Raw genomic sequence first — 21,356 nt, forward strand, 5'->3', positions numbered from 1 at the left:
AACTGAACTGAACTGATAAAACTATACTGTAACAATTTTTTCAAAAAGCTAGCAAAAAGCAAACTTAAAGATGTTAGTTTCCACCAGTTCTGAGTGGGGCACTTTCCTTGAAGAATTGTATTTGTTTCTTAGGGCTGCTGTAACAAAGTACAACAAAGGGGGTGGTTTTAAACAACAGAAATTGACTCAGTTGCTCAGGTAAAAGATCTGAAATCAAGGTGTCAGCGGTACCAGGCCCTCTCTATTGGCTGTAGGGGCATATCCTTTCTTTTTTTTTTTTTTGGCATATCCTTTCTTACGTCTTCGTAAGCACACAGGTAGTTACTGGCAATCTGAGCATGCCTTGTCCTGTCCACACCACTCCACTCACATGGCATTCACCCTGTGTGTTATCACATCATCTTCCCTCTAGGGGTCTCTGTTCCTATTTCTCTTTTCTTATAGGGACAGCAATCACAGGATTTGAGCCCACCTAATCCAGTATGACTTCATTTTAAGTCGCTACATCTGCACAGACTCTGTTTCCACATCAGGTCGCATTCATAGGTTCTAGTTGGAATTTAAAGGGAAACACTATACAACCTAATACGGAAATGTTTACAGGTTTTAAAGCACATAACCATGTCACTGGAAAATAATCACAGATTGCTAAGACAGAAGATCTTAAAAGTTCTCCTCACACACACATACAAAATGAGTAACTATGTATGGGATTGGATATTAAGTAGACTTAACATGGTGATCATTTTGCAATATATACTTTATACTGAATCATTATGTTGGACACCTGAAACATAATATTATATGCTAATTATAATTCAATAAAAAGAAAATATAATTTGATGTTTCCGTATTTCATTTTATGTCCTACCATATTAAGCAGAATCACAAAGAGTACAAATAATATCAGTAACGGATATTCTTGACATGATCTTGATTTTACTGGGAATATTTCCATTGTTTCCTTCTTTAATTTGATAGGCAATTTTAAACTTGTTAAAGGAACACCATTCTGTATATATTATAAGAAATGGTTGTTAAATTTCAGAGAATATTTTTAGCACCTATCAGTTTACTGTGACAGTTTTCAGTGACTTGGTTACATTAACAGTCTGCTACATTAAAACATTTTTAAAATGTAAGATTCTCATCTCAGAGTATATGGTTGTTACATTACTGAATTTAGTTTGCTGGTGTTTTAAGTTTTGCACATTTATATTCACAAGGAGGTTTAACTTTCGTTTTCTTTTCTAATTTCCGGAGTCTTCATTATCAGTGATATATTAGCTTCATAAAATAAATTCTGTCATTTCATATGGTTGGAATAGTTTCTTCGGGTATTATCAATTCATTAAAAACTCAGCAGTAACTATCCCAGGAGACAATATTGGAGGACATTTGTTGATAACTTTATTTGATAGTTAATGGTCTAGTCAGGTTTTCTGCTTCATTAGTTTGATTTTGGTCATTTTTCTGTGAAAAAACTAACCATTTCACTGACATTTTCAAACTAGCAGAGTTATTAGTTTCCATATGCTTATTAACTTCCCTTAAGCAAACCTACATTTGAATGTGTTTTTCCTTTTTTTTTTTTTCCATTCATTTTTATTAGTTGGAGGCTAATAATTACTTCACAATATTGTAGTGGTTTTTGCCATTCATTGACATGAATCAGCCGTCGATTTACATGTGTTCCCCATCCCGATCCCCCCTCCCACCTCCCTCCCCACCCCATCCCTCTGGGTCTTCCCAGTGCACCAGGCCTGAGCACTTGTCTCATGTATCCAACCTGGGCTGGTAATCTGTTTCACCCTAGATAATATACATGTTTCAATGCTGTTCTCTCAAAACATCCCACCCTCACCTTCTCCCACAGAGTCCAAAAGTCTGTTCTGTACTTCTGTGTCTCTTTTTCTGTTTTGCATATAGGGTTATCGTTGCCATCTTTCTAAATTCCGTATATATGTGTTAGTATACTGTATTGGTCTTTATCTTTCTGGCTTACTTCACTCTGTATAATGGGCTCCAGTTTCATCCATCTCATTAGAACTGATTAAAATGAATTCTTTTTAACAGCTGAGTAATATTCCATGGTGTATATGTACCACAGCTTCCTTATCCATTCATCTGCTGATGGGCATCTAGGTTGCTTCCATGTCCTGCTATTATAAACAGTGCTGCATGAACATGGGTGCACGTGTCTCTTTCAGATCTGGTTTCCCTCAGTGTGTATGCCCAGAAGTGGGACTGCTGGTCATATGGCAGTTCTATTTCCAAGTTTTTTTAAGGAATCTTCCACACTTTCTCCAAAGCAGCTAACTAGTTTGCATTCCACCAACAGTGTAAGAGGTTCCTTTTTCTCACACCCTCTCAAGCATTTACTGCTTGTAGACTTTTGGTAGCAGCCATCCTGACTGGCGTGTAATGGTACCTCACTGTGGTTTTGATTTGCATTTCTCTGATAATGAGTGATTGTTGAGCATCTTTTCATGTGTCTGTTAGCCATCTGTATGTCTTCTTTGGAGAAATGTCTGTTTAGTTCTTTGGCCCATTTTTTGATTGGGTCATTTATTTTTCTGGAATTGAGCTGCAGGAGTTGCTTGTATATTTTTGAGATTAATCCTTTGTCTGTTGCTTCGTCTGCTATTATTTTCTCCCAATCTGAGGGCTGTCTTTTCACCTTGCTTATAGTTTCCTTTGTTGTGCAAAAGCTTTTAAGTTTAATTAGGCCCCATTTGTTTATTTTTTGCTTTAATTCCAATATTCTGGGAGGTGGGTCATAGAGGATCCTGCTGTGATTTACGTTGGAGAGTGTTTTGCCTGTGTTCTCCTCTAGGAGTTTTATAGTTTCTGGTCTTACCTTTAGATCTTTAATCCGTTTTGAGTTTATTTCTATGTATGGTGTTAGAAAGTGTTCTAGTTTCATTCTTTTACAAGTGGTTGACCAGTTTTCCCAGCACCACTTGTTAAAGAGGTTGTCTTTTTTTCGTTGTATATTCTTGTCTCCTTTGTCAAAGATAAGGTGTCCATAGGTTCATGGATTTATCTCTGGGCTTTCTATTCTGTTCCATTGATCTCTATTTCTGTCTTTGTGCCAGTACCATACTGTCTTGATGACTGTGGCTTTGTAGTATAGTCTGAAGTCAGGCAGGTTGATTCCTCCAGTTCCATTCTTCTTTCTCAAGATTACTTTGGCTATTCGAGGTTTTTTGTATTTCCATATAAAATTGGTGTTTTGTCTACTTTTAAAAATTACATATTCTTGTATTTATCACTTGAATTGGTTTTGTTTCCAAGTTAGTATTTCTTTCTCTTGATTGTCTTAATATGATGCTATTCTTTGCAATATTTTACTTTGAAATAATTTCAAGCTTATAGAAAAGTTATAAGAATTGTATAAGTATTTTCTGTCTACTCTTTAACTTAATTCTCACATATCTGCATTTCCCCATTTGTTCTATCTATACATGCATATGCATATCTATATAAGAATTTCAGAAAATCTGAAAGTAACTTATAGATATAGCATCACTTTGTCAATATTTTCATGTGTCTTTCTTATAAACAAAGATGTTTTCTTACATAACCACAGAAAAATCACAAAACCAGAAAATGTGACACTAATACTAATATCTAATGCACAGGTCATATTTCAATTTGTCAATTATCCTGCCTAAGTCCTTTATAGTTATCTTTCTCCTTGGTTCAAAATCTAAGTTAGATCATACATTGTATTAACTTGTCGTGAACTTTTATTTTCTTATCTACAAGGGTTTTTCATCCTTTCATTTTCTTCCTTTGCCTGGATATGTTCCATGATGCCAGGCCAGTTATTTTAGCAAGTACTTGAATTTGGGTTTGTCTGAGGAATCCTGGCGATTAGATTCAGATTATGCATTTTAGCAGAAATACACATGAAGTTTCATTCAGCCATGAAATTAAAAGATGCCTGCTCATTAGAAGGAAAGCTATGACAAACCTAGACAGCGTATTAAAAAGCAAAGACATCACTTTGCTGACAAAGGTCCATATAGTCAAAGCTATGGTTTTCCCAGTAGTCATGTATGGATGTGAGAGTTGGACCATAAGAAGGCTGAGCACTGAAAAACTGATTCTTTCATGTTGTGATATTGGAGAAGACTCTTAAGAGGCCCTTGGGCTGTAAGGAGATCAAACCAGTCAATCCTACAGGAAATCAATACTGTACATTCATTGGAAGGACTGATGCTTAAGCACCAATACTTTGGCTACCTGATGTGAAGAGCCAACTCATTGGAAAAGCCCCTGATGCTGGGAAAGATTAAAGGCAAAGGGTGGGGGGCGGGCAGAGGATGAGATGGTCAGATAGCATCACCTACCCAATGGATATATAGCAATATAGCAATGAATATAGCAAACTTGGGAAATAGTGGAGGACAGAGAAGCCTGGTGTGCTGCAGTCCATGGGGTGGCAAAGAGTCAGACACTACTTAGTGACTGAACAACAAGTGTGAAGGATATATAATCTATTGATCTATATGATCAATACATACAATTTTAACTGTATAAATTAACTGAACTTTATATACCATCATGAATAGGTAAAAATAAAACTTTTAAATATAATTCTATTTGCAATCCTTTAAAAGTGAAATGCTTAGGTACAAATCTTATAAAATATGTACAGGACTTACAAGCTGATAACCACAAAACATGGGTTAAAGAAATCTAAGTCTTAATAATGGAGAGACAAATGGCTCATGGATTGGAACACTCATCCTATTAAAAGTCTTACTTCTCCCAAACTGATATATCTGTTTAATAAAATTCTTATCAAAATTATTTCACTTTTGATAGATTTATAGATGATTTTTTTTTAATGCAAAAGCAAAGCCAAAGAAACTGGGATAACTTATGCTATTTAGTTGAAAAAGAAAAATAACATAGAAGGACTTGCTCCACCTAATTTCAGGACTTATGATAAAGCTTTAGTTCCTAAGACCATGTGGCATTGATGATGGAACAGACACATGGATCAATGGAACAGAATAGAGAACTCAAATATAGCTTCACACAAGTACAACCAGCTAATATTTGACAAATATGCAAATACAGTTACAGGAAGGGAGGTCAGTTTTGTTAATGGTGATGAAGCAACTGGATAACTATTTGCAAAAAATTTAAAATTGCCCTAAATCTCACATCTTATATAAAAAACTAACAAAATGAAGCATACATTTAAATGTACAATATAATACTATACTTTTAGAAAAATAAAATCTGGAATCTAAAACTCAGTGAATTGTTTTTACCATATCAAAAGCATGATCCCAAAAGGGAAAAATCAATAAAGTGGACTTCATCAAAACAAAACTGCTTACTCTTTCCCTGTAGAGAGATCGTAAAAACAATCTAAAGCTTAGTGCCACTAAATGCCACACTATGTAATGTGCCAGTCATAACAGCCAAAGGACTTACATCTATAACATATGAACTCTGAAAACCCAGCAGTTTGAAAAAAATCTGCTTAGAAAATGGGGGACAAAGACATGAAGAAACATTTCACCAAAGACAACAGACAGATGACAAAGAAACATGTGAGAAGATGTTTAACACCACGAGCTACTAGGGAAAAGCAAATAAATATCATGATGAGCTATTCCATACCGATAGGAAGAGCAAAAATAAAAATAAAATAGCTACAATACCAAATGCTCACAACAACGTAGACAGATCTCTCACACATTGCTGGTGGTTACATAAAATGGTATAGCCACTCTGGAAAATGGTACTAGGCAGAACTATGTACATTCCACATAGTGGAACATAAATCAGCAATAAAAAAACAAATAAACAGACAACATCTTGGATGGCTCTCAAGGAGATTATGCTGAATGAAATAAAAAACAGTCTCCAAAGGTCACATGGTATATTTACACATGTACATAACTTTCTCAAGATGACAAACTATGAGGTAGAGAAAAAAGTAGTGGTTTCCCAGGTTTGGAATGCTAGGAGTAAATATAACTGTAAAGGAAGATCTCAGGGGAGATTTCTGTGGAGATGGAAAAGTTTAATTACACAGATGATTACAAGAGTTTCCACATATAATAAAATGCCAGAGAACGAGACATACACATTAAACCAATGTCAGTTTCCTAGTCTTGATATTATATGTTACATAAACTGTAACCACTGAGGGAAACTGCATGAAGGCTAACAGAATTTCTCTGTAATACCTATGTAACTTTTCCTATTAATTCATTAATATTTCAAAGTTTGAATTTCAAAAAAGTTAATGATATCTGTCAATTATTATTGTGTTATATCAATAAGAAATTGTGATATGATATCCTTTCTATCACCTTATTTTGTTAAAATAGTGGGAATAAATTCTACAAATACTTTCCAAACTGTTTCACAGACACAAAACAATTGTTCTACAAAGACTATATTGGTTTCCATACTAAAAAAATTGGGGGCATAAGGAATTTGGAAAAATTCTATTTATAGTATCAGCTTTTTGAAAATTCACACTGCAGGATCCGGAGAAACACCTCACATAGAAGTCTGTCTTCCCTGATGACTACCTGATTTCATAATTTGGAAAATATTATTCTAATGCATGTCACTTACAAAACAGTTGGTGAGAGTGGGGATCAGTGTCAATAATTTTGGAAAGACAATGAAAGTTTCCTGAGCGCCAGTCACTTGACTACAGCCTGCAAATAATGAATTCCTGAAGCTTAAGACAGCTGATCCTTCACAGAAGGCCTGGTTTATTAACATTATGATACCTGACCTACTTTCTAACATAATCTCCCAAAGAAAACAAAAGCTATTCATAGTGCATGATGAATATACCAGTTGTTTTCAAGGTGATGTAAAGTTTATGAAAGTTCATGTTGGGAGTATATATTTATATATATTTATTAGATATAAATATATTAATTTTTATTTATATATTATATATTTATATATTCTCTCCCACCTTTATCCATTCAAAAATGCTTTGTACTTACTCTAGTATCCATTCACACTGTGAATGTTTAGGTACCTATTTCTCTAGGTAGACAAGAAGCTCAACAATTCTTCATGTAATATCTTATTTTTCTTTGTTTTCACCCCAGGTCACTTATATTAATGTTAGAGATGCCCAGTGCTTATCAAATAAATAAATGAAAAGGAAATGTCCAACATGCAAGGCTAGGTCAGTGGTTTTTGGTGCCTTGATGGTGGACACTGCTGCACTCTCACAAAGGCAGTCTACACCTTTAAATTCATTTTAGACACAACTGAGCACAAATTCTGAAACGCTCAAAAGTTTTAGGTGAAGCACTGGATATGATGGAGACATAGCATTCATAATATAACCTTGTGTGTGTATGTGTGAGTCACTCAGTCATGTCTGACTCTTTGTGACCCCATGGACTGTAGTTCACCAGGCTTCTCTGTCCATGGAATTCTCCAGGGAAGAATACTGGAGTGGGCTGCTACTCCTTTCTCCAGGGCATCTTCCCGAACCAGGGTTTGAACCCAGGTCTCCTGCATTGCAGGCAGATTATCATCTGAGCCACCAGAGAAGCCCTAATATAACCTTACAGTGAGTAAAACATTATATATATATATATACACACACATATATATATATATATATCATAGCATCAAACAGTAGCCCCTTCTCCCTCCAACATTCATCAGTTTACTTAAAAAGAGAATTCTGCTATAACAAATGAGAAAGAATGTTCAGGATGTAAATCAGTCAACTCAAAGGAAGGATAACAGTTTAGGGGAATTACAGTTACACATTCACAGAAACCAAAGGAAATTGTTAGTGATGTGCTAATGATACAGAAAGGGCTGTTTTGGTTGTTGCTGGCTTTTAAAATATTCTTTAATTTTTTAAAAAAATCATTCAAATACATTTAAATATCACTTGGCTCAAACCCACTGTTTTTTCATTCTTTATTTAAATGTCAATTTCTCAGTGAGAACTTCTCTGGTGGCCCTGCTTAAAACTGTAACCGTCACTACAAGCATTTTCTTTCTCATTTTTCCCTATTTTACTTTTGTGCCAGAGCACTTATCCTTACGAATGTACTGTGTTATTTTACCTACTCTCTTCTGTCTGTGTCCACCATCCATAATGCATCTTCATGAGAGCAGGAAATTTGTCTGTACTTGTTCATAGCATTAATCCAAATAGCTAGAAGAAACCCTCACACATGACAGATACTTAATAAATATTTCTGAATAAATACACAAATGTTCATCCTTTAAAATTTCTTAAAATCACCAATAAATTATATCAGCTAATTAAACATATATACAACCATTAAATCTTGACTAGAGTATGAATGAATCAATTAAATTCATTAAAATATACAGAATCACTTTCAATATTTAAAACATTAACTATTGCCCTTATACAATCCTGATATATTTGTATATGTCAACAAAGAATAAAATCATAGCTCTCTCTTCTCACCAGAAAACTTTTTCAAATGTTTGTCTGTTTAAATGAGTGTTTCTCAAATTTTAGTGTGTGTGTGTGTGTGTGTGTATACATATATATACATATATATATATATATATTTGTTAAAATGCAGTTTATAATCTATAAGTCTGGGGTGGAGCCTGAATTCTAACAAAAATGGTATTTGTCTGTGGACCAAAATTTGAGTAACTGAGTTTAGGGAAATTTTCAGCAGTGTTAAATTGCACATAAATGTAATATTAAAAAATGATATTTTTTAAAACACTGCATCCAATAAGAAAAAATGTGTTTAAAAATATTGGTAATGAATTTAGTAAGGCTACTATAAAGTAACTGAGTATAAGAGTTTGATTTACTGTTTATCTCCAAGTGTCTAACACTTGGTCTTCTTTCACCAAGAGGGAACCCTAATGTAAACTATGGACTGTGGTGATAATGACAACTCCAGTGTAACAAATCAAGCCTCTGGTAGGCAACATGTTAGCCGAAGGGAGGCTGTGCGTGTATGGGGGTGAGTTTTGATGTGAACATACAAGTCCTTTAAAAAATAAATTCTATTGAAAATTTAAAAAGACAGCCTACGGAATGAGAAAAAAAATATTTGAAAATCATATATTCAATAATGGCTTAATATCCGGAATACATAGATAAGTCCTACAACTCAACAATGAAAAAGTACACAATCCTATAAAGAAAAGCACAAAGAACTTCAATAGACATTTATCCAAAGAAGACATGCAAAGAGCCATTACACACAAGAAAAGATGATTAAGACTGTCAGTAACTAGGGAAGGACAAATCAAAACCACAATAAGAGTCTGCTTCATACACATTAGGATGGCGATAACTTTTAGAAAGGTGGGGAAGGGGAATAAGTGTCAGTTAAGTCCCAGATCACCTTCGGGTTATAAGATAAACACTAGGGCGGTCACACACAGCATGACGACTACAGCTAGCACTGCGATATGGCATATTTGAAATAAAGAGATTACATCCTAAGAGTTCTCATTACAAGGAAACAAGGTGTTTTTCCTTTTTATTTTTTTGTACCTATCCTAAGCTCCCTAATATTGCAATTTGCTCTCCATTTTTAATCTCCTCTAATTTACTCTATAGTTTCTCATACAAAATATATCATTTCCCACCTTCTGCCACCCTCTGTGATATACATACACACAGACACACACATTCTGTGTGACTTCTGTCTTCTCTACCTCTCTTGTTCATTCTTGATGGATTCTTGAAAATGTTATCAGTCTTTCCAAATTCTCTCTCTCTGACATTTGTGGTCTATTCCATTAATTTGCTTTGCAAGCTAATTAATTTCTGATGTAAGAATTTAAGTACATAAAATTTTCACTAAGCACTTCCTTATCTAAATACCACAGGTTTTTTATTGCATTATTGCTATTATTTATTTAAAACATATTCTAACTTTTACTGTAATTTTTTGGGGGGAGCCATGGGTTATTAAACATGTCTTCTAAGTAACAGGGATTTTTCTAGCTTTTGCCTTAGAACTGATTTCCAGACTAATTCAAAGGATTAATCCATGTCACTTTAATCCACTTAAAATTACTGACATTTGTTTAGTGTTTAATAATTTTGTATGTACTTGAAATAGATGTCTGCAGTTAGAAATACACATTATTAATATAAGTGCCCATTAAGTTCAGATTATTAAATAATTATGCTGGTCAAATATCCTGTATCTTTGCTAATCACAGTTCAGAATTAAATTATTTTGAGTTTCCCTGAGATACTCTTAGTTGCATACCAACAATAAATATGCTAATTGGAATATACAGGAAAAGGAGACTCTATACCAATGGGAAAAAAAATGTTTAAGATTTCAGATTTCTCAGATACACAAATCATTTTCTTTTTGACTATGTCCTGTATTTTATATCACAAAATAAAAAGTAATACTTCAATTTTCAGCCAAATTTTGCTTTCTGAGCCTATATTGCTCTACAGAAAATTAAAGCCGCAGATACTTTGTTTTATAAAGGATTATTTTATTTTCCTCTGTCAGAAATAGTCTACATCTTTAAAAAATAGCTCAGTTGTTTTCTTTTTTTTTTTCTTTCTATTCTTAGGTGGTACATTTATACCAAATGATATTTTAGAAGTTTTATTAGAGTTGTGATATTTGTTCAGCCTTTACTTAGCATCTCAAAAAGTAAATAAATAAAAAGAAAGAAACAAAAGAAGCACATACAAGTTCCAAAGATCATGAAACTTAAGGTTAAATTCCTGGTTGGTTGTCAGCCAAACTTCTGAAATCAGTTGCTATGGTGATTTTTTTTAAAGCTTTTCTTCCTATTCTTCTGGGTCTAATTAAAGCATCAAAGTTTATAGTATATGGAGGAAAAATAACAGCACTAATTATTCATACAGCAGGTTCTAGCCACTTGTAATTAAAACATTTAAAACCATTAATATAGGAATATAATTGAAGTTTTTAAATACATAATAAAATAAGCAGTGCTATATAAAAAGAAAGCATGTTCATGTAATAAGATTCAATGTTGAAATGTGGATTTTTTGGGTTTTTTTTAAGGTTTGCGGTAACTTGGTTATTTTTTCTAAGGAGCTGAAAAAATATTCTTCTTATGTAATATCGGGAACTAATTCACCTTTCTACTCCAGTATTACTGATATCATAGCCCATTCAAATCATAGAGAGACTGGGAAATTAGTTCACCAAAAAGCACCTTCTGATACAACTTTCCCTCCAAAGGCTTGTAATGATTTTTGTCCTTAGTTTTCCATACAAAAGAGCTACCAAGACAACAAATTTCAGTGATTTCTCTGACCCTCCCAGTATATCAGTATCCCCTTCCAAACACAGAGAGAAGATGCCTAGAAATATTCAAAACAGTATTATCTAAACACAAAGAGTAAAATTCAGCCAGAAATAAAATGTTACTGTAAATACTGAAAAAAATGCATTAAATCATACCTTGGGAAAGATATAAATTGGCAACATCACAAATAAAATTCAAGAACATAATATCTGTTCTGTTTGACTGATAACCTAACAAATTTGTGAGATACTCATATGAAAATGACAATGAAGGAAATGGAAAAGCATTCAATGCAGAAAATGACTAAAATGCAGCAAACAATATTCATAAGATACAGATAAATATTAATTAAGAATATAAGATTAGCCAAACAGTTTTGCTTGGTTTCTATAATAGTAACAATGGATATTATAAAACATAATCCACAACTGAGGAAACAGTTATCAGATAGAAACAAGATTTCTACATCTATAAGATCTTTGGTTTTCCTAAGATTCAACTGTACATAGAGGTGGTATGGTATTATAGCTTTGGCAAAGCAGTGAATCATAAACCAAAGTACCCGGAAACTTGGATCAACTCTGACAGTGCCAATTTTATGAAATTTGACCTAATCTCAGCCATTCTTGTCAGCAGCTTTATCCATGGAAATCACTAATAATTAATACCTTTCTCCCTTACCCCTTGGGTTTCTGTGATGATCAGTTGGAGATTAATAGATAAAGGGGCTTTAAAAGTTGAAACTTCTACTTTCATGAGCTCTTATTGTACTGAAGTTGTTCTTGTGATTCCAGATTTGGTTTCAAGAGGCAAAAGATAAAAAAGATCAAACTGTAACACACTAGCCCTGAAATTATTATTACTAGTAATAGTGGAATAATTTGTCAGCCCTCATTTTGACAATTTGTACTCCCCTCATTTGCAGTGAAATGAGGCAACAAAGGACTCTGTTGCACCATTTCACGGACTTCCCTGGATGAGCACATATGGCCCATTTAGCTAAGGGTGGTTTAATAGGTGCTGTTTATTACAAGTTGATCTCTTACAACAATATCACACAGCTGATATATATTTCCCTTAGGAGATAATTTTATACATTATCTGGATATTTTTTTTTAATCCACTTCTCCCAGATCATAATTGACTCAAGGGAAAGACAATCCCCAGAAATACATCAAAGCATCAAGGCTCATCAACCCTGCATGAGTTGGCTTTGATGGATGTTTGGCTTGTCTTCTTCTCCAAAATTTATTTCATGTAGAAAATACTTGTTTCAATTCAGTTTGTCTTTGAAGACATCTGTTTTCCAGTTAACCTCCAATTCTTCAGACACTAACACAGAGTCACTGACTAGTTTCAAATGACTTAAGTTTTTAAATGACTTAAGTAAATTAAGTAGTGCATTCAGAATCATTAAAATGTATTTGAATGGTTAAACCACCTTACTTGCCTAGGCTTCTCCAATTATGTACACTCTGTATTTTTCATCAATGAACCCATCGCAGGGAGGGAGGCTGTAGAGATAAAGACACCAAGAAGGAAACAGAGCATGTGCACTCACCACAGATGAAAGGAGTCTCATCTGAATTATCAGCACAGTCATTCACAAAATCACATAGCTTGTCCTCGGCAATGCAGTGCCTGTTAGCGCACGTGAATTCTTGAGCAGTACACGTTCTGTCTGCGCTTAGAAGTGGGGAACAATCTTGAAAGGAAATATCATCCACTGCTACATCTCCTATGTAACTGATACCACGTTTTGCCCTGAAGATAATCTTTAAAAGAAAAAAATAAAACAACAATTAAAAAAAAAACAGCATCAGTAGACTCATTCATCAAGAATTCAAAACTTGGGAGACTGGGATCAATGTACATAGACTATCGAAGTTGTTTAGTTGCCAAGTCATGTTGACTCTTTTGCTACCCCATGGACTCTAGCCCTCCAGGCTTCTCTGTCCATGGGAGTTCTCAGGCAAGAATACTGGAGTGGGTAGCCATTTCTTTCTCCAGGTGATCTTCCCAACCCAGGGGTCAAACCCATGTCTCCTTCAATGGCAGGCAGATTTTTTACCATTGAGCCACCTGGGCTTGGACACACTTTTGATACCATGTATAAAATAGATAACTAATGCAAATCTGCCTTATAGCACAGGGAATTCTACTCAATGCTCTGCGATGACCTAAATAGGAAGAAAATCCAAAACTGAGGGAATATATATACATACATAGAGCTGATTCACTTTGCTTTATGGTAGGAACTAACACAACATTGTAAAGCAATACACTCCAATAAAAATTGTTTAAAATTTTAAAAATAGAATTCAAAACCGGGGGCAAACAGTAAATACAGTACAGAACACAAGGCTTGAATCTGATAAAAATGATCCTGCAATCCGTATGATGAAACTGACCCAGGAAGTTGGAGGGATATTGAAGATCTGTACCATACTCAGCACATAAGAGCATGTGAGTAGCAACACTATTGCCTCTTGTCTAGATTTTTGAACATGGGACCTAAGAAACGGGCCGGAGTCACCTATCACTGCTGCCTCTGTAAATCTCAGGGCCAAAACAAGACCTGGGCACTTGAGAGCCTCAACAAACATAGAAGTAGGAGGCCAGCCAGGTGACAGGATGTACCTAGAGACAGAAGATACAAGCATACTTTTCTTTTTTATTTTATCCACTTCTTACCATTTTTCTGATCTATTCAACTCAACTAGCGTTTATCAAAAACATACCAAACCTCAAAACTATGAATTTTTAAAAAACTGGCCACCTCTTTGGACTTGAAATAATTGTGAGTTGCCTTTGATTAATGCATGTGATGAACAAAATTCTCAAGTGTGTCACTGTTGGTCAGTGAGATATCACTTCTATAGATTTTGATGGAAATGATGGAAAATAGGAGCAACAGTACTCACTAAAGTTTTCTAAGTGAAACTAATTCAGACAGTTTCTATTAAATTTGTCTGCAAGCTAAATATGCATTTGTGTGTTAACAGGAAATAGTCATATATTTTAAAGCAAATTTAGGACAATTAGAGATGAGTTAATAAGAAATACCTATTTATTGTCATCAAACTCTCAAACATCTTTTTACCAAATCTAAACAACTATTTTTCTTGAAAGAAGTAATTAATTTTTCCTTAAGATATGATATACTTTTATACTATATGAAAAACCTAAGTGTTTTCCTGTTAATAACTTAAAATTCACATCTTTTACATTATAAAAATATACATTTTTATGTACAATAAATTCATGTATCAAAGTTACATAAAAGGAAAAAATTATTTTTTTTCATAGCAGTTGTTCTGGAAAAGAAAAATAAATTTTTAAGATATATTAAGAGCTTGGCTGTGATTAAGAAGAGGTGAAATTAGAATTATAAAGACAACTTTATTATAAGAAAAACTAAGCCCAAGACAAATGGATACACAAACTGAAACAGGTATTCAATTACTGGATATATCTGACCTCTTAAATACATAATGCATTGCTTCTGATTAAGAAATTATATAATTCTAAGAGTATCTCAATATTCATATATTTGTCATCCTATAGATACAGCCGTAGGTACTTTGCCATAATCCAATGGTCAAATTATCACTTACATGTCAACGCTCCACACAATGTTGGCTAAGATTCCATAGACTTTAATGCTGAATGGCACTAAACATTTTTAAAAGCACAAGTATATTTTTTCTAGTACAATAAAAGTTGGGGCAATTATTTTATAAAACATAGGAAGCAATAAAGCATAGCATCTGTATTATGGACTTGCACTTGACCTGCCTGTACTTAAAGCCTATTACTACCATTGTGTAGTTATATAAAAAGGGCAAGTTACCCAACTTCTAAGTATTTCTGTATTCTAATCTATAAAATGGAGATAATAATAGTAAGTTCCTTATAACATTACAGGAGTGAATTTTTTATTCATGGAAGAGTACTTAGCATTTAGTAAGTGCTATAAACATGATTAGTTATAAAGTTATTATAATTAAAGATTATGATTAAATTGTGGTTCTCAAATATAACTCTGAAAATGACCCAGTGCTGACTCAGTACATAATTTCTACAAATACTATATACTTCTACTCAAAGGTTAAAGACACTCATGTTTCTGATGCTTTAGAGAATGATACTGTAAAAATGGAAGAAGAGTGGACAATACATATGCTCCATCACTATTTCTCCAGTGCATAGTAATGTGCTTTCCTGCACATAGTAGATTCTTAATATGCTTTTATTGAAGGAATGAGTGAATCACATTAAATATCAAATATTAACAAACCATTAAAATTTCATCTTAAGATTCAAACAACATGAGCATATTCCTCTGAAAATTCCAATATATGAAAAATTAAATTTCAGAAAAACTAAATTAATAATTCATTCCTCTGCTTAAATCCCTCTTAATGTTGTTTTGAACAAGATTTTACTATGCAAATATTCTACTTGCACAGAATAGTTAAGAATCCACTGCCTGAAGTGGAAGTTGATGCCTGGCAGCAGCTGAACCTTCTACATGTTCTTGCTGATGATTCTTCTTGCCTCTTGAAGGTTAAACGGGTAGGATCCTTTAATAATAAATTTCACACAGTGAAAGGCCACTATATTGCTGTCCAATCTTTCTTATTCTCAAGTTGAACTTATTTCTTGTGCATTTCCTAAATTATCTACAAATGATCCTTTAGAAAACTAGGTTCCAGCAAGACGGATTTATTATACCTAACATTCTAAGAAATTGGGGATAATGCTGAATCAATGCCTTTATTTATTTATTTTAAAATGTTACCTCTTCTTTATTTTAAGTCTTTATTGAATTTTTTTTACAATACTGCTTCTGTTTTATGTTTGGCTTTCTGGCCAGGAGGCATGCGGGATCTTAGCTCCCCTAGCAGGAATTGAAACCACACCACCTGCATTAGAAGGCAAGGTCCTAACCATTGAACAACCAGGGAAGTTACAAGTACCAGTGTCTTTAAAGAGCTATATCTAGCCTGTGCTTCCATTGGAGTTGAAATGGGCTGATCTATCAAATATGGCACAAGAGTGCAGATACAGTTACTGAATATTCACAGCTGATTTGACTACGTTTGCTGTTATATAAAGGACTGGAAATGCAATCATTAGCAAAGATAGTATACCATCTATATACATGGTGCAAATTCAAGGAATTCAGACTTGTGCAGTTAAAACTAAGAAAAAATGACATAAATGGCTCTGGATTCTCACTTTCCCTTATCCAATCTAAATCTTAACAGTTAAGCATTATTTTCCAATAAATATCCCTTCATGTCAGACAAAACAAAACTCGAAAAGCAAAAAACACATCCTAGAAGCTCTTTTTTTGCCAGATAATCCATAAAAAATAAAATTCACATTAAATATCTTGTCACATAATTACTTTTGGGTTAAATGTTTTAATCGAGGTATCATTAGTTCTTTTCCTTTACTTTCAGGTCTTACCCTAATATTATTGTATTTTACATGAAGACAAATATAGCATCACACTATTTTGTACTTCCCAAAATATTTTTCAGTCAAGTAAACCTGTTTTCTTTAATAAGGTTCAACAGTGCAGTGTACCTCAAAGGTCTTTTTAATCAAGTTTGAAATAAATGAAGATAATTACTCTACAGTCTCTGAGAATATATTTGCAAAATAGAGAGTGGTGTGTGAGATTGTGGAGGCATGATCGTTGTCACTAAAATTAAATGTTCCTAGAAATATGGTTGTCTCATTGGGAACAAAATTAGGGCAGTCCAGAACTGTAAATTCCTTATGGAAAATGCTATATGGAGTGGTAAGCATTCATATAACATATCAGAATGGGAATGAGAGACCAGAAGACAGGGGTAGAGGAAATAAAGAAAAAAAATCAACAAAACAATCATCATCTTAATACTTGGATTACAAACCTGTATATGGGAATGAACACCTAAAAACAGCTCCACTTTTTTCCACTGTGCACCTTGCTGTCCACTTTGAGCCCACAATTTAGAAGTAACATTGTCTTTCTTGCTGAGTACCTGCAGAGACAAATCAAGTAAGAAGTATTGAAATATTGTGCCTTGATAAATTTTAAACATGTAGAATTTCCCCAGTATTTCTTTTAATTTTAATGTCAACATGAATCCCTGAGAGAAAAGCTCAGACATTTTTCATTAGATATCTTTGTTTTCTGGAACAGCACTGAGTCCCCCAGGGTACCTTACTAGCTCTGTGTAATAAAGTTGTGCATGAATATCTGTCAGTCAAGTCTGAAGGTATCTGGGCACCATTTAATTAAGAATTCTTAACTACCTTATCTTTTAAAATCTGACAGCAGGAACAACTGGAAGTCTCAATATTGAATAACATTCATGTAGTCACATGAAAAGCACAGGATTATTTACTGAAACATAGTTTTGAGAATGACTTTGTGTTCAGTGGGGATGGTGAAATTACAATGGAAGCCAATTCAAGTCCAACAGCACGTATGGGTGATACAAGCAGGCATCTTCTTACCTAAGCCAGTAAGAGTTCCCCACCCAATAAACTCTCACCAGTACTACTGGGGGGCTTCCCAGGTGCCACTAGTGGTAAAGAACCCACCTGCCAATGCAAGAGACTTAAGAGACATGGGTTCGATCCCTGGGTCAGGAAGATCCCCTGGAGGAGGGCATGGCAACCCACTCCAGTATTCTTGCCTGGAGAATTCCATGGACAGAGGAGCCTGGTGGACTATGGTCCATAGTGTTATAAAGAGTTAGACACAACTGAAGCGACTTAGAATGCTCACACGAGTACTACTGGGCCCTCGTTCTAAAGGCAAATTGAGACTCAGCAGATAAATAATCATGGCTCCTCATTTAGATGACACAAAAAGAACCATCAAGGGAGTAACTGAGAAGAATAGTTTCACATTTTAAAATAACTGAATGAGATGATGTATTTAATTAATATCACAACATTACTTTTTAACAATACAAATACGTTCAATGGAATTATTATTCACATAAAGGGTGTGGGAAGGTTTTGGTTTTTGAGAGTGAAGGTAATTTTGAATGCTTTCATCATTGGTTTTTAAAGATGTTAAATAGAAATGGTTATTTTTACAAAGTTAGAGTTTTCAGAGTCATATAAAAATTAGTATGCAGCTAGAAAAATATCACTAAATTCTTGGTCCATAAAATTCAAGTTGAATTTTAAATATATTAAAGTCAAGAAAACAGAATTTCTAAAAAATATAAAAAACCATTTTTGAAGGATACTAAAATGAGTGTATAGGAAATAGGTCTTCTTTGTATGAATACTGCTCTATATACAAATCACTAAAGAAAAATGTGTTCATATAACATAGTACCAACATTTAATGTCTTTTTTTAGCCATGCACAAAAATATGGATCATATGTATTACCACTGTAATTATTTGATAATTAATTGCCTATAAAATTTAAGGCTGTTTTATAATTTTTCATCTACTAATGTAAAATCATATTTTGAAAAAAATGAAAGCCTATTTCAGGCAATTAATCTCAACCACAAAATACACCTGGTAAATAATTCTCATTTTTCTGATGGAAATCCTGTAGTCAGTTGTATTGATTGTTTTCTCTAAAGCAATTTTTAAAGAATCAGTGTAACACAAAGGTAAATTATAACTACAATCCACAAGCCTACTTGCATGTTTTCAGGTTATTATATGCACACATACATATACACAAACAGGTTTACTCTTTAACTATTTTTGGTGGGAAGTCTCATCCATAATAAATAAAACTATTCTTCCAAAATTGATTTATAAATTTAACATATTTCTAATTAAAAAAGTAACAGCATTTTAAAAATAAGATATGTTTATCTAATTTGGGGGATATAATACTTAATACAGCCAGAAAAATCCTAGAATACTATTAAAATTACATCAAGCTACCTGAAAAGAAATGGATAAGCAGGTGATCTGCAGTGTATGTCTTTCTACTTATTGCGGAAAAGAAAGCAGGTAACGCAAATGTCAGCTCTTTGCAAATATACTAAATATAGGGCTTCCCTGGTGGCCCAGTGGTTGGGACTCCTCCTGCCAATACAGGGGACATGGGTTCAATCCCTGGTCCAGGAAGATACCACATGTCATGGAGCAAGTAAGCCTGTGCAGCACATAACCACTCAGCTTGCACTCTAGAGCCTGCAAGCTACAACCGCTGAGCCCACAGGCCACAACCACTGAAGCCTGCGATTCCCAGGGCCCGTGCATGCAGCAAGAGAAGCCGCCACAAGGAGAAGCTTGCACACCGCAACAGGAGAAAAGCCGGCGCACGGCCCTAAACATCCAGCACAGTCCAAAAAAAAATTAATTTTTTAAAAAGATACTAGGAAGAGATAACAATGGAATGTGAAAAGAATTCTATATTGAATTAAATTTTTCCTACAAAAGATCCTGTTGGGATAGTGGACAAGAAAAAGAATCTCTGAGTGAAAGATACATTAGCGTTGCCTGTGAGATTCTTGCAACCTTTTGTGAGTTTCAAGCAGTTTAATATATATATGTGTATATATATATACATATATATGTATTTTTTTTAACCAAGAAACAATTTGAAAGAGACTATTGGAGAATGTAGCACCACTACATCAAAGACAACAAAGAATGCACATTCAAATATCACCCAGTTGTTTATACTCATTTGTTGTGTTATTCACAGATATTGCCTCTGAAACCTATATGACATATTTCAAGGGTAAAACAGTATCAAACAGAAGCTGTAGTCTCAGAATAAATTCCATAATCATATATAACATCATAAACTATACCTCAATAAATTAAAAAAAAAACAAACATGAGGTCAATTGGCTACTTGAGTTTTGAAATAAACTTCAAATTTTTATAAATGGTCTTGACACACTTTTGTATGTCAAATACATTTAAAAAAAAATAGAAGAGAAAATAAAATGACCTAAAAAAGACCATAATCATAAATAGGATAGTTAAAAAATTTCTATTAGATATTCAGGTCCAATTCTACTAAATTTTTTCAGTCATAATGCTTTGAAACCAGTTGATAATTGTTGGTAATTGTCCATGTCTAATTTATTAGCAGACTATATATTTTAATAACACTAAATTGTATAGTATGGATTTTTATAGAACAAATTTGGAAAATGCCATTGCCTAAGCAGTACCTGGAGAGAACCAACTGTGGCACCATTCATATGAGTCCAGAACACCAGGGTACATTTTGGTCCTATGCGTGAAATGACAGGAGTAAGGATATCAGCCATGTCCCCAAATTTTCCATTGGAACTATCAGCATACAGGTACCAGCCGTCTGCGGTATTTCTGGGGAAAGAAGGATGTGTTTATCAGATAAAAATGAAGAAGAAACTCATAAATACAGTTTGTCATTGATCATACATTACTGTTCTGTAATTTGTCCTAAGAATATAACATGTTGTTTAGCATAATGATGATTCATAACCTTCAGCATAGATATTCTTCTATTTTAATTTTGAATCTATGTAGCATTAGTACAATGTGCAAAATTTATGGTAAAGCCTGAAATTACCAAATCTAACATGTAATGACTTGATCTTTTGTTTACAATAATACTGCCAATACTCTGATCAGCTTTGTAGAGCTTATTTTTATGTGGGTAAAATGAGACTTTGAAACACTGAAAACATTTAGAAGAGGCATAAAAATTGTAACTATAAATATAAATAATTAAAGCATGAAAAAGAGAAATGAACTGTCCTGGGGTTCTATTAACTGGTCTAAAGTCTTTCAGGTTCAAATTTATTTTCTCTATTAATTTAGGTTAGTTTTACTTAAACATATTTTAATAAATTGGTAGATAATTTTTAATTGTGTCTTTTCTCTCTGAGTTTCAAACCAGAAAGGGAAACTAATGATGGAAACAAATATCAGCGTAATCTTGCATAGAGTTTATACCCCCATTTGAATTATCAATTCAAAAAAGAGATAAGACATGCTACTCAACACAGAGCTTTTTGAAATATTAAACAAGGAAGTGATTCCTCAAAATTGGGGCATTCTGGCATTCTTTCACTTCTTTGA

At 33.8% G+C, this 21,356-nt stretch overlaps 1 protein-coding gene across 1 annotated transcript in view; it reads right to left on the bottom strand.

Annotated features, from left to right (window-relative positions):
- Positions 1–21,356, bottom strand: part of MALRD1 (MAM and LDL receptor class A domain containing 1) — a 512,454-nt gene that overhangs the window by 304,275 nt on the left and 186,823 nt on the right. Inside the window, exons 22-24 of the mRNA XM_043480161.1 lie at positions 20,462–20,618; positions 17,217–17,327; positions 12,848–13,061 (exon numbers count right to left, since the gene is read on the bottom strand). Of these exons, the coding sequence (XP_043336096.1) occupies positions 12,848–13,061; positions 17,217–17,327; positions 20,462–20,618 (482 nt within the window). The remainder of the gene's footprint in view (positions 1–12,847; positions 13,062–17,216; positions 17,328–20,461; positions 20,619–21,356) is intronic.

The sequence above is a fragment of the Cervus canadensis genome, chromosome 10, assembly GCF_019320065.1.
Source record: "Cervus canadensis isolate Bull #8, Minnesota chromosome 10, ASM1932006v1, whole genome shotgun sequence".
Lineage (NCBI taxonomy): Eukaryota > Metazoa > Chordata > Mammalia > Artiodactyla > Cervidae > Cervus > Cervus canadensis.